This window comes from Vombatus ursinus, unplaced genomic scaffold (assembly GCF_900497805.2).
Source record: "Vombatus ursinus unplaced genomic scaffold, bare-nosed wombat genome assembly UNPS02014830.1, whole genome shotgun sequence".
Lineage (NCBI taxonomy): Eukaryota > Metazoa > Chordata > Mammalia > Diprotodontia > Vombatidae > Vombatus > Vombatus ursinus.
Window position 1 is genome coordinate 28,940,436 of NW_020954608.1, and position 12,866 is coordinate 28,953,301.

General features: G+C 40.4%; 2 protein-coding genes across 3 annotated transcripts in view; one reads left to right on the top strand and one right to left on the bottom strand.

The window, feature by feature from the left end:
- UCMA (upper zone of growth plate and cartilage matrix associated) overlaps positions 1-4,504 on the top strand; it is a 47,203-nt gene extending 42,699 nt beyond the window's left edge. For both annotated transcript variants that reach the window (XM_027838819.1, XM_027838820.1), the window contains exon 5: positions 4,029-4,504. In XM_027838819.1, coding sequence (XP_027694620.1) covers positions 4,029-4,126 — 98 coding nt within the window. In that variant the 3' untranslated portion in view covers positions 4,127-4,504. The remainder of the gene's footprint in view (positions 1-4,028) is intronic.
- A 6,605-nt stretch (positions 4,505-11,109) lies between these two features.
- MCM10 (minichromosome maintenance 10 replication initiation factor) overlaps positions 11,110-12,866 on the bottom strand; it is a 48,581-nt gene continuing 46,824 nt past the window's right edge. The window contains exon 20 of the mRNA XM_027838515.1: positions 11,110-12,768. Coding sequence (XP_027694316.1) covers positions 12,685-12,768 — 84 coding nt within the window. The 3' untranslated portion in view covers positions 11,110-12,684. The remainder of the gene's footprint in view (positions 12,769-12,866) is intronic.

Below are 12,866 nucleotides of genomic sequence, written 5' to 3' on the forward strand. Positions count from 1 at the left end.
TACATAAAGTTTGCAGTTTCGTGTACAATCATCTTTTTAAAAAAATTATGCTGTTATGGAAATGCTTGTTTTATTCCATAAATTAAAAATTAAATAAAAATTTTAAGAAGCCTGCCACTGAAAGGAGAGCTCTTTTATGTAGACCCCCTTCCTCTGATCCTTATTGCCTCCATCTTAATCTATTCATGTTGGGGCAGGCTTGGACTAATTGCAGTGAACTGCTAAGAGGCAGTGAAATATTCTCGAGGGCAACCAGCCAGTCATGTAGTCCTGAGGTCACTGGCTTCTCTACATGTTTGTTCTGGGCTTAAGTACACTGTGAAGTGTACTCTTAACCAGAAAACTTGTGTAAAAAGAACACAATAATAAATGATCAAAGATCCTAGAAAGCCTTCAGCCATCCAAGCTCTCCAGAGGTGAGAAGGCAGCCCCAGGTACATGATTACTGTCTTGCTGAGTGGCTATCATCCAAGTGACATAACAGGGGAATTGACTTTACTCATCAAAAATACAAAGCTCTCTGGGAATACATTTAGGAAACTTAGACCAAAGTACTAACCAGAAAATACAAATTTCCTGGAGTTTCACCCCTTTCACTTGCAACTTAGTGAATCAGTCTGTTGTTTAAAAAAAAAAAATCAAGGATTTATAGAATTGCAGAGTTAGAAGGTAAGCGGTCCTCTAGTCCACCCTCTTCCCAGCTACAACATGTAAAAATGAGCTCTGATGTTATTTTGACATTGTTATTGTTAATATTACTGCTTAAAGAAAGGGGCAGCCAGGTGGCACAGTGGATAGAATGCCAGGTCAGGAGTTAGGAAGACTCATCTTCCTGAGTTCAAATCCGTCCTCAGATACTACTAGCTGTATGACCCTGGGTAAGTCACTTAACCCTGTTTGCCTCAGTTTCCTCATCTGTAAAAATGATCTGGAGAAGGAAATGGTAAACCACACCAGTACCTTTACCAAGACAAACCCAAATGAAGTCATAGAGAGTCGGACACTACTGAAAAATGACTCAACAACAAAATATCTAAGACAACTGCACCAAGAAAAAGTCATGATTTTTTCTTTCATAACAAATTGGGTCATGACTGAGGATGGGACTACTGAGGGTGGCTTTAGGAAGGTTGGAGATGGTTGAGGGGTGGGACAGAAGGGTGGAGGTGTGTTACCAATCTCCAAGACTGTCTAGGGAAGTAACACCTTGCAAAGTTCACTTACCAGCTTTCCTTTTTGTACAAGAAAATCCCATCTCTGACATGTTGGGCACCTTCACTTCCTTTGGTTCACTGAACAGTGATTGGTGAGGAGGCCTGGTGGGTTGCGGTTGTCTGAGCTAGAGCTATGCTTCAGGACAACTGAGCATTGTAATTGGTTGAGGAGGTGAAGAAGGGAGAAAAGGAAGCATAGAGAGAGTCTGACTGACTCCCATGACTGAATTTGGGCTTGTCTTCACAGAGATAGGGGGCTTTGATTAGATTCTGAGATACTCTCCCCTGCCCAGGTGGTCATGGCTTTATACAAATAATAGAGGTCAAATTTTGCTCATGGCCTGAATTTCTGATTTAACTCAACTAACTTAAGTTCATCTCTAGACTCTAAAATATGCTATGGGCATATGGGCACCATAATTAGGTTAACATTCATTCAGGGGCTTTTATTAGTGTTTCATATACTGGGATATTATATTTATTAGATGGGATAGCAGGCAACTACAAATGGGTATATGTACACATACATTTTCTAGCTAGTGATGACCATTTGTTGCCATTTGTAAAGGAAAATGGCATTTACAAAAATGAATGGATGGTTCTTAGAAATCTAAGTAGCAAACATATCCTCACTTATACTGTGCTGTTTTATGACGCATCATGGTCACTGAAACCACAAACCCAGAACTACAGTTTAGTGGGTCCTGTCATAGTACTATAAACATTCATTCTTGCTGTCGTTGTTTTGTCGTTTTCAGTAGTGTCCAACTCTTCATGACCCCTTTTGGGGGTTTTCTTGGCAAAGATACTGGAGTGGTTTTCCATTTCTTTCTCCAGCTCATTTTACAGATGAGGGAACTGAGGCAAACAAGGTTAAGTGACTTGCCCAGTATCACACAGCTAGTAAGTGTCTGGGGCAGATTTGAACTTAGATCTTCCTGACTCCAGATGTAGCACTCTATCCACTTCAACATCTAGCTCCCCTTGGTTCAAAAACTTCTCAAGATGTGGAAGGTGGAATGTAATCACTCAGTGAAAACCTCATGGAGTTTTAGGCTACACTGTGCGGCACAGTGACCAAGACCAAGGAATCAATAATTACGTTGTATGTACTCTGCCCTGGACTCAGACCTCTTCTGAAGTATTGTGTTTAGTTTTAGAAAAACATTCCCAAATGGAAGAGTGAGAGAAGAGGGCAATCAGGATATTGAGAGGTTTCAAGTTCCATTCTTAAGAGATCAGTAGAAACAGCATTTAAGGCTTGCAAGGCACTTTTCAAGTATTATCTCGTTTGATGCTCATCATAACTCTAAGAGGTACTTTCTATTATCCCCATTTCACAGAAAAAGAAACTGAGGCACTCAGAGGTTAAAGGACTTGCCCAGGGCCACAGAGCTAGTAGGAGTCTGAGGCTGGATTTGAACTCAGGTTTTCCTGACTCAGAGCTCTATCTGCTGTATTAATTGTACATTGCAGTATGATTCTTAAAGAGAACCTGGTATGTCTAACCTGGATAGAAGAAGATTTAGAAGAAAACATGGTAGCAGTCTTTAAGTAGCTAGCTGAAGGGCTGGCATATAAAAAAGGGATTTTTTTTTTCTCTTTGACTCCTGAAGGCAGATCTAGGAGTAAATGGGTGGAAGTTTTGGAACAGCAGATTTAGACTTGATGTAAAAGGGAAAATTACTAGTAACTATATCTATATAAAATTGATACGAGCTATCTCAAACAGTAGTTTGGAGTCAGGAAGACCTGAGTTCAAATCTGCCCCAGACACTTACTAGCTGTGTGATCCTGGGCAAGTCACTTAACCTTGTTTGCCTCAGTTTCCTCATCTGTAAAATGAGCTGGAGAAGGAAATGGCAAACCTCACTGGAGGTCTTTAAGCAAAGGAAGAGTGATCACATGTCGTTTATTCATGTCTAGAATGGTATAACACTAATATTTATGCTAGCTAATATTTATTAATACTAGCTAGCATTTTATATAGCACTATGTGCTTTATATACTAAGTGCTTTACAATTATTATCTCATTTGATCCCTATAACAACCCCGTGAGATAGGTGCTATTATTTTCCCCATTTTATAGATGAAGAAACTGAGGCAAACAGAGATGAAGTGACTTTCCCAGGGTCACACAACTAATAAGTGTCCAAGGCTGGATTTGAACTCTGGTCTTTCTGACTGTGCCACCTGACTGTCTGTAGTAAATAGAGTGCTGGACTTGGGAATCAGTAAGACCTGGGTTTAAATTTCATCTCATATACTTATTAGATATGTGACCCTGAGTAAGTTATGCAACCTCTTCAGGGCTCAGTTTCTTTTTATTTATCAAATGAAGGGAATCAGTGCCATGATGCCCGTGTTCCAACTGCCTCTGTTGCCACAGTCATGTTGATCACACATTTCATGTCTTGGAGGGTCTTTTGTTTTACTGTTTGTTAGTCATTTACAGATTGGGGACAATTGGAAAGAGGGGGGAAGTAATTTCTTTATTTTGCAACTTCACATATCTTCTCAGACACAACATGCACATGATCACCAACACCCCATTTCTTGGTGATGCCCTTTAACTTTTTCTCTTGGTTCTGTTATGGTTCTCAGATGCCTGGCCCCACATAGAGATCCAAAGTTCCCACTGCTGTGATCCCAATCAGTGCTGGCCCATCTCATCTAAACTCCTTCCTAGCCAGTTACCCCGAGGAAGAATAACCCAACGTGTTGAGGGTGTGGCTTCAGGGTTTCTCCATATCTGAAACAGAAAGAGCCCCTAGCTCTGATTATGACAGAATGTCTCATTCTCTTCCTTCCAGAACAAGAAGAGCGCAGCCGGGAACAGATTGAACAATGGCGTCAATGGCACTATGATGGTCTTTACCCACCATACCTCTATAACCGCCATCGCATTTAACCTCAAAGTGGGAGCAGACCTATCAGGAAGTCTGAAAGAACATTTATAAATGTTGGCTACACACACGCACGCACACACACACACACACACACACACACACACACACACACCTGGGACATTGAGAAATACTGACAGTTAGGAGCCTTAAGAATTTCATCATGGTGTCCACTGTCACCCATGGCCTTGTAAAGCCCCTCTAGTTTGTTGGTTAGGAAGGTCAGGGCTTTTATTTTTATTTTTTTTATTTTCAAATGCTTACTTTTTTATGTGTCCTAGAGAATCCAGAAGTCAAAGTAATCCAATATAGCAGGCCCAAACTTATAGTAGTTTCTGCTTATTTTGCTCTTCAAAACTGGATGGCTGATCAAAGAAACAGAGCCCAAACTAAGTCAATAAATAAAATATATATTTGCTTTCAGATTGCTTTGTAATTTATTTGAAGAATACTGTATTTACAACATAATATTTTTTTATTCTTATTTCCAGTTCTGAATTCTCTCCCTCCTTCCTTCTCTTCAGAAAGGCAAGAAATATGGTACCCATTATACATATGAAGTCATGAAAAATAGATTTCCACAATAGCCTACACAATACTTTTTCAAAGAAAAACTTAGCTGCTGCCACCATGCTGAGCCCTCATTAAGTGGTAGGGCTCTTACCAATTGTAAGTCTGGTCTGATAGTGCAAAGGCAGAAAAGACCCCAGTTCTAGTTGGACCTAGGTTCAAATCCTACCTCTCTGAGTGAAATCAACTCTCTGAGGAGAATCTGTGAGTTCTCCTTCCATTTTTTTTTTCTGGTGCTAGAATTACATCGCATGCTATATGTTATATACTAGAGGTCTCTCTCTGCTAAAAGCAGAGGTGCTGATACATTTTTGTCTTGTCTTGCTGATAATTTCATCTTTCAGAAGGTAGAGGAAGTATTGAGGAAATCCATTTCAAGGGATACTGATTCATCTTCCCTTGCTAGGACTCAGAATGAGCACACCTGGGCAAATACCATGAAACTAATTGCACCTTGTGTATAGAAACACAGAATTTTGAATTCAGAGTGCACAAGGGCACATGGGAGGACCAGATTCCAATTAATAAAGAAATGCTTGGGGAGTAGACACGAAAGAAACCTTGGGAGGAAGATTTCTTGTGACCTAGGGCAAGTGTTATGGTTCCTGGACCACACTCCAGCATTGAATGCCATTATCCAAGCAGCCTAAGCGTCCCATTCCACTTCATTCTCTTCTCAGTGGAAGCCATTCCAGTTTATAGTTTAAAATAAATATTCAATTTGGGGGGAACCTATTGTTAGGCTACGTTACAGCAAACATTGAAGGACTTTCCCAGGTTTTTTGTGATACTCTTTGTGACATTTGATTGTCTCCAACAGTGTTTTAGATAAATGATTGAATGTCTCAGAATATTTTTGTTACACAGATATTTTGGTTGTAGTGGTATTTGTTGTAAAAGTGTCACTACTAGTTAATCTGTCCATGGGATTCTGAATTGACTCATCTAGTTAAAGGTGTTTCCAATAGCAATCTAGTAGGGAAGTGGAGAAGGTTCCCTAAGTTTAGAAAAATGGCTACAAAATATTCTGTTGAAAATTGCATGTTGCCACTTTAAAATGCTACTCATGTTTGTATTCCATCCCAATTTTTCTACTGGCAGCCTCCTTTTCTTATCCTTAAATCAGGTATCATAGAGATTAGCTCTCTTTGGTGGAGGTTCTCCAGCACAGCTAAAATTGTCCAAGACAGAGGATCAGCTAGCTGTTCATTAGCAGCAGTTTCAGAACATTGGATTCCGAAGGCCCCTCCAAGGCTGATTCAGGGCCTTGTGCTGAGATGGAGGAATCATACCAGGCAGCATGAATTTGGAAAAGGAAGGACAATTTTACATATTGTGGTGAGGTGGGGAGAGAGGTGTGAGCAAAGAGATGGAGAGAGAAGTAAGAGAGGCAGAGCTGCCAGAGATAGAGAGAAATCTAGCAAGGATCAAGAGGAACCCAGGAAGAATCCTGACGACTCCAGAGTCAAGCTGAGATATTTGGGCAATTTCCACTGTACTCCCTGGGGGGTTAGCAAATCCCCCGGCTCTCCACCAAGAGCATATTGATGAAAGATGGGGAACCAATTGACGGTATGGTCACCTCAACTAACTAAATGCTGGTGGAGTTTCCCTATTAGTTCATAAATTCTGAGAGGTTTCAAACCTGTTTCTCTTCCCTCCCTCTCCCCATCACCCCACCCCCCAAATCTGGAAAGGTTGAGGAGATTGTGCTCATGGTATATGAGTACACATACAAAGAAGGCCTCTTTCACTTGATTTTTTGTCATTTGCATTTCTTTCATTTCTTAATTCTTAATTAATGTTTTGTTTTCAAATGGTTTTGATTCTTTTTTTGTGTTCTGGCAATAGAGTTGTACTGCTATAGCAGTTACTCAAAATGACCACACGGAAGGCTTAAAAAAAATCTTGAAATATATACACTGTTCATGGTATCTTTTCAGAGCACACTATCTCTCCCAGCCAAATTCCCCAAGTTGGTCTAACTGTGGCTGATTATCGTTGTACATCCCAATGAATGAATCAATAAACTATCCTCAGCAATTCACATGCCTTCAGATCCATTTAGATTGGATGGCTGTTAAGGAAAACATGCTGTACTTCATATGCCTCATTGACTCCAAATCCATGCTTCAGGTTGCTGAAGGTAAATGTTTCAACTTTTTAATTAAAAAGTTGAGCTGTCATTGTAGTGTAATATCATGTGCTCTTTTTTAAACTCTTAAATTAAAATGTGATGGTAACAGAAAAAAATGGAAGTCAGAACTTTGCTGATGCCTTCACATTTCACTAATGTTTTTATTTACTTGATGAAACTGAAATGATTATTTATATATAAGCAAATGGTTTTGTGGTTTTAAAAGGCAAATCCCACCAAAAGAAGCATTAAGTCACCATGGTCAATGTCACTGACCCAGTCTAGACTGAGAGGTCTGTGGTCTTTTTTTTTTTTTTTCTCATTAGATTGCTGTAGAGAGACTGGTATAGAGAGGTCATAGAACAGTCTCTTCTCCGGATTATTGGGCCAACTGAAATGGGAAAGGAGGCCTCCCTCCCTCCTCCTGACCATTTGAAATTGTGTTGAAGAGCATCTTGGCAAGCTGGCAGAAGTGCTTGCTGGCTCAGGCCAACATACTCTTGCTCCAGTGGAGTTCATAATCCCTGGACCCACACCAAGATAAAAATCATGGTGGATGCATTTTCTCTCACGCAGAAAGACTAAAAAAAAAAAAAAAAATGTTCTCTGCTACTGGTCCTACCAAAGGAGGATAGGATAGCTACTTGTCTTGCCTATTTTTTTATTCAGCAATCCTGTAGTGGTGGAACTAGAAGACCTCAGAGGTCCTCTACAACTTTAAAATTCTGATTCTCTGGACCCATACCTCAAACTCAAGTGGAGATGGAAGACTAGGCATGCAACAGAGCCTAAACATGACTACAGCTGCACTAGCTTATAAATTAGCTCAGACCTGGGGAACCTGTGGCCTTGAGGTCACATGTGGCCCTCTAGGTCCTCAAGTGCACCACTTCAGTTTGGTTTCAGCTGCACTTAAGGACCTAAAGGGCCACATGTGGCCTCGAGGCCACAGGTTCCCCATCCCTGAGCTAGATCAAATCAAAACAACAAATGTGTAATAGGTACCGACTGTATACAGGGCATTATAACAGGAACTGAAGTGAAATTTTAAAAAGTAGATAAGGTCCCAATCCTCCAGCTTAGTTTAGTCGAGAAATGCTAGATAGTAACCTAAACCATCAAAGCTTCTGAATTTTAGGTTCTGAACATCTGATTAAATGTATAAAACCCACATTTAGTTGTGCATTGGAGAAATGGCAAAAGACTCCTTCTGACCTTGCTGTTTTTATCAGTGACATACCAAAAAAGAATTTTGAAGAACATCATTTAACATTTATGTGGGATGTAGCCCATGAAATCTTGGTCTTACCTAATGGTGAAGGCAGTGACGGATGGAATGGCAGGGATGGACCGGTTACAGAAGAGTGAGGCATGATTGAAGTACTCACCCTCCAAACACCCACTAGGTCGGTTCTATCCAAGGGCTCATTCCAAGTATTGAGTAAACTATTTCTCTCAGACCAAGGGAAGAAGGTCTCAGGTGGCTCTTTGGTCCTAGAATGGCGGCCTTGGTGCATCCTACCTGAATCATGAAGGGCTTGGATCCTCGGGATAGTCTGTTTACCCACCTCAAGAGCGATACCTGTGGAGAAGTAGAAGTGCCTCTAGGCCTAGATGCTAGCCCATGGGAGTGGAACCACATGGTCACAGAGATGGCAACAGCCAAATGGTACTGGAGTAGCAAGAAATACTGGATGCAGACTTCTTTCCAAGAAGTTTGGGTTTAGGAATTCATTCTCTTCTGTTGGGAAGGCTGGGTCCACTTCTTGCTGCTCTGCTCTGCTGGCTGACCATTTCTCATCTCTCAGTCCATCATTGTCATCTCTGGGCCCAAAGGGTTCCCTGGAGTGAGCTCCATGGATAAAAGCTCTTCCCTCACCACAGAATCAAATTTGCCCCTCCATCTCTATTTCTGTTCAGGTATCTTTCCATCTCCCACACCTGTCTGCTCCTTCCCATAGTTCATTTCTCTTCCTCCCTCCCCTCACAATTGATCAATCAATTCACACAGAGGTTGTGAATGGGTCAACAAGCAACCAGACATGGGTAAAGTCCCAAAGCAAGCAAGCAAGCTACAAGCATTTATTAAGTGCTTACTATGTATCAGGTACTGGGCTAAGTGCTGAGGAGACAGAGAAAGGCAAAAAACAATCCCTGGCCACAAGGAGCTCATATTCAACATGCAAAATAAAGGGAGTCAACATGCAAAATAAGGCTTTCAATTGTTAAGTTGCTCAGGTCCACATCTAGTTTTACTCTCTATCTATCCAAGAAGCTAAGGAAGTGACAGTCAGCAAAAACAAGTCCCCTGACTCCAAATCAGTGTTCTTTCCACATCATGCTAACAGAGAAACCAACAAGCATCACCTTTTACATATGCCCTCCTATGCACATTTCCATTAAGTGACAGAGGGCCATACAGATTTTAAAAAACCAAGAGCTGTTTTGGTGACAAGTTGGCCAAAGGAAGTTTTCTTTTCCAGTGGCCAGACTTGGCAGTCTGGCTCTGGATAAATAATCCCAGCCGGAAATGTTTACTAGGCTCAACTGTGAATTCTATTGCCTCCCTCCCACCCCAAGTTCTTAACAAAGGCTCCATTATACCACATAAGTTTTCAAATACTGTATTAAATTCCAGTAATATCCTTGGCAGGGTAAACCACACTCCAGTAAGCACTGTCAAGGATCTGGGCATTGTTACATTTAAACTAGAAATTAGTAAGAAGGGGATTTGTACTTTCAGACAAGGAGGTCCTTTGGTAAAATTGTGAAGAAAAGTGTGCCTTCAGGACTCTTAGTCTCATGTTTCTGCACCATTTTTTCCCCAAACACTATCTCCCTCTTGCCCAAGTACATCATATTCTTCAACTGGCAAGTCATGTAAGTTCACAAAGCTATAGTGTGAATGACTTTAAGGATAACAACTCTTCTCAGGAATTATTTTCATAGATAAGACAAGGAAGCATGGCAGAGATTAAAATGGCAGAAGGTTAAAATCCTAAGCATCAGTTGACGCCAATGTTTTCAGGCAGAAGGCTTTCCTCCAGCCCCTCAAATAATCCCACCAGGCAACAGAGGCCAATCTTGCTTTGGGATATTTATCTTTTATTTAGCTCATAATTACTACCATTTTACACTCACGGAAGGTCATTAAGTAAATATTGATTCTATAAATATTACTCTTTTGAGAATCTCAAGTTGAGTCTTAAGGGAACATGAAGATAGAATCACAGCATCTTAGAAGTTATAAGGTTGGCTTTCCAGAATCTATTTTAACTGTTCCAAGAATGGGGAGCTCCCTCTTAAAAAAAAAAAAGCTCATTTCATGGAATCAAATTGAATCTGCCATGTGAAATTTTCATTTATTGTCCCTAGTTCTGCCCTTTGGAGACACAAAATAAGCAAAATTCTCTCCCCACATGACAGCTGTGCAGACCTCTGAGGACAGTCCTGGTGATCTCTGCAGTCTTTTCCTCCAACTGGGGCTCCGCTGTTGCTCCAGCCTCATGATGTGGCCTCCAGATGTGTGGTAGCCAGCATGCATGGCATAGGGTGGTGCTTAGGCTGGACACTGTGCCACTATTAATATAGTCATGTCACACTGTTAGCTTGTTTTGTTTGTGGCCACCTAAAGCCTGCAGTTTGTTTTTTTCACATGAGCTGATGCCAATACATATCTCCCCTATTCTTCACATAGAATCATAGACTATTAGAACTGTAAAGGACTTCCTCTCATTTTATAGGTGGGAAAATGAGGCCCAGGGAATAGACTTTGCTGAGGCTTACAGACAAGGGAAGAGCTCAGGCTAGAAAACAAGGTTTCTGACTTATAGTTCAGTACACATTACTTCCAATCTAAATGTGGAAAGTGATTAATTCCAGAAACATTTATTAAAGGTTTAAATACTACTTAAAACATACCCTCCAAGTCACCCAAAGATGACTGACATAAGGAGTACAACATTCAAATCTATCTCATTCTTTACCATCCAGTTTTCCTTTTTTGACTGATTATAGAGAATCAGAGGAACCAGACTTGAATCCCAGCTCCAATGGTTACTTCTTTGAGGACCAAGTCACGTCAGCTTCTCTGGGACTGTTTCCCTCAACTACAAATTGAAATTGTTCAGACTAGATGACCCTGAGGATCCCTTCCATCCCTAAATCTATAATTCTCTGATTCTACTTTAACAGTCCATTTGGAAGGTTTAATAAAGCCAAGATGAATATCTAACCTGATGATCTAAATACTGTGGAAGTCCAAGTTACTAATGATCAAGGTTAAGAAAAGGACACATGTTTATTATGGTAGTAAAGGAAACATTTAATACACTTTGCAGAGAATAAGGTTAAAGGAGTTGTGTGGTTCATTCTTGTAGTGAGAAGTAAGCTTCTTACTACTGCTGTATGAATAATCATACAGAGTAAACAGTGGATCCCAAAATCAATTCCACCAGCCTCGATCAATAGCTCAGGCCATCAATTAGCCACTAAGATCAAAGGCCAGCACTATGAGCCTTTCTACCATCCAGGTAACAATACGGAGCTCTCTCTAGTCTGTCTGGTCCCTCATTTTGCTCAAAGGAAAAACAGGTTTGCCGTGCAGCAACAGTGTGTTTCTAAGGGCCAGGAGGATCTTCAAAACGGCTGTTTGTGTTCAGGTTCTAAGGAAGAGCTTAAAAAATGCTTTTAAGGACTCAGATGCTGTAATCCAGTAGCTGGAATAGCACATTCACTTGAAATGAGCCATTACAAATGCTTTGGTGTTTCCAAGTGTTTTCTGGCTCAGTGAGCTGATATAAATGATTAGTCTTCTTCATTAGTAGACAATAAAAACACTTCTTGAAGATGTGAGACTCCTGAGAGTGAAGTTGTTGAGGCATGTAACTTCAAGAGAAACAAAGCACCCACCTACTACTTACTATACAAATGAGAGTGGTTTGGTAAACGTGAAGGAAGGATCTGAATTTGTTCTCCAGAATCTTAGAGCTCAAGGTCCCTGTCCCTAGATGTATAGTTGTTCTCTTTTGTTTTAATCCTGTATAATAGGTTTCTACAAGCAATGAGTTATATGCTTTCAGTAGTCATATTGAACAATTCTTCACAATTTGTATTGGACAGGATTGGAGATTCTTAAATTTCATTGACCTTTTTCTTTCTGAAGAAAAAAAGAAAACAATCTCTTTCTGTAGCAAGGTCCTATACGCCACATAAAGTGTGCTGTTCACTGAATCAAAAACACTTTAGTGTTTTTTTGCACACAGTAAGCATTCAAAAGGTTTTTTCATCCATTCATTCACTGAGAGTCACGGAGAGGGAGGAGGCTGGTATTCTTGGGGTTATTGTGCAGAGAATGAGAAATAAAGAAGTTCAAAGACTACATCAAGGTCACAAAGCAAAACAGAGATGAGAGGAAGAGAAACCAACCACCTGTCTTCCACTTTGAATGTAAGAAAAAACCTGTCTGTATGGATCTGTTTATTTCACCACTGGGTGTTCAATAAGTACTAGCAGGCCTTCTTATCCTGATATGTAATATCTTATCCTGTATGAGAGAAGACAGATAGCTCAGCTTTAACTGCACATGCTGGTTGGGAAGTGTGCCTTCTCTGAACCCACTAACTTAGGCGACAGTCCCTAGGAAAAAAACAGGAAATTCCTCTGTCTTCATCTCTTATTTTAAATGTCAATATCAATACTCAGACCAATCCAGTGAAAGTAAGCAAGTGGGTGTTTCTTTTTGGCTTAACCTTCTTTTGTAGAAGTATCCATTTATGGTCAATACTGAACCAACAGGTTGTTTTTCTGGAGACACAAGAAGAGAGGTAGGTGGTATGTTAACTACTGAAGACAGGGCTATTTAAGGCTATTCAAAAATCTGGGATGTTCTTCTCCTCTTGGTAACAGGGTCTCTCCACCAATTTTTGGCCCAGTCTTCTCCTGGAAAAATGAAAAATGTTCTTAATCAGAGACCGACCAGCATTTCTTGTATTGATTACTAAAACAAGGTGAAGTAATTGAGCTTGAAAGAGACTTGC